At 68.7% G+C, this 361-nt stretch overlaps 1 protein-coding gene across 1 annotated transcript in view; it reads left to right on the top strand.

The window, feature by feature from the left end:
• LOC104492379 (leukotriene B4 receptor 1-like) overlaps positions 1-355 on the top strand; it is a gene marked incomplete at both ends in the record, with an annotated part of 1153 nt that extends 798 nt beyond the window's left edge. The window contains one exon of the mRNA XM_010134940.1: positions 121-355. Within this exon, the coding sequence (XP_010133242.1) occupies positions 121-355 (235 nt within the window). The remainder of the gene's footprint in view (positions 1-120) is intronic.
• Between the last annotated feature and the right edge of the window lie 6 nt (positions 356-361).

The raw sequence follows: 361 nt of genomic DNA on the forward strand, positions 1-361 counted from the left end.
AGCCGCCGTTTACGCCGGACCCAGCGGGCCCGGCGCGGTCGTACCTTCCGGCTGGTGGCTGCTGTGGTGATAGCCTTTGCCGTCGCATGGGGACCTTACCACCTGGCCAGCTTGCTGGAGGTAGCGGTGGTCCTGCAAGGTGGCAGCAGGACCCTGGAGGCAGCCGCCAAAGCCACCCGGCCACCAGCCACCGCCTTGGCCTTCCTCAGCAGCGCACTAAACCCCCTCCTCTACGCCTGTGCCGGGAAGGGGCTCTGCCACGGCCCCAGCGGGTCCTTCCTGCCCCAGCTCCTGGAGGTCTCGGCCATCACTGGCAGCTCCCGAGGGACCACGGCCAAGAGGACTCTGCAAGGGGGTAGGA

Source organism: Buceros rhinoceros, unplaced genomic scaffold (genome assembly GCF_000710305.1).
Source record: "Buceros rhinoceros silvestris isolate BGI_N320 unplaced genomic scaffold, ASM71030v1 scaffold37100, whole genome shotgun sequence".
NCBI lineage: Eukaryota > Metazoa > Chordata > Aves > Bucerotiformes > Bucerotidae > Buceros > Buceros rhinoceros.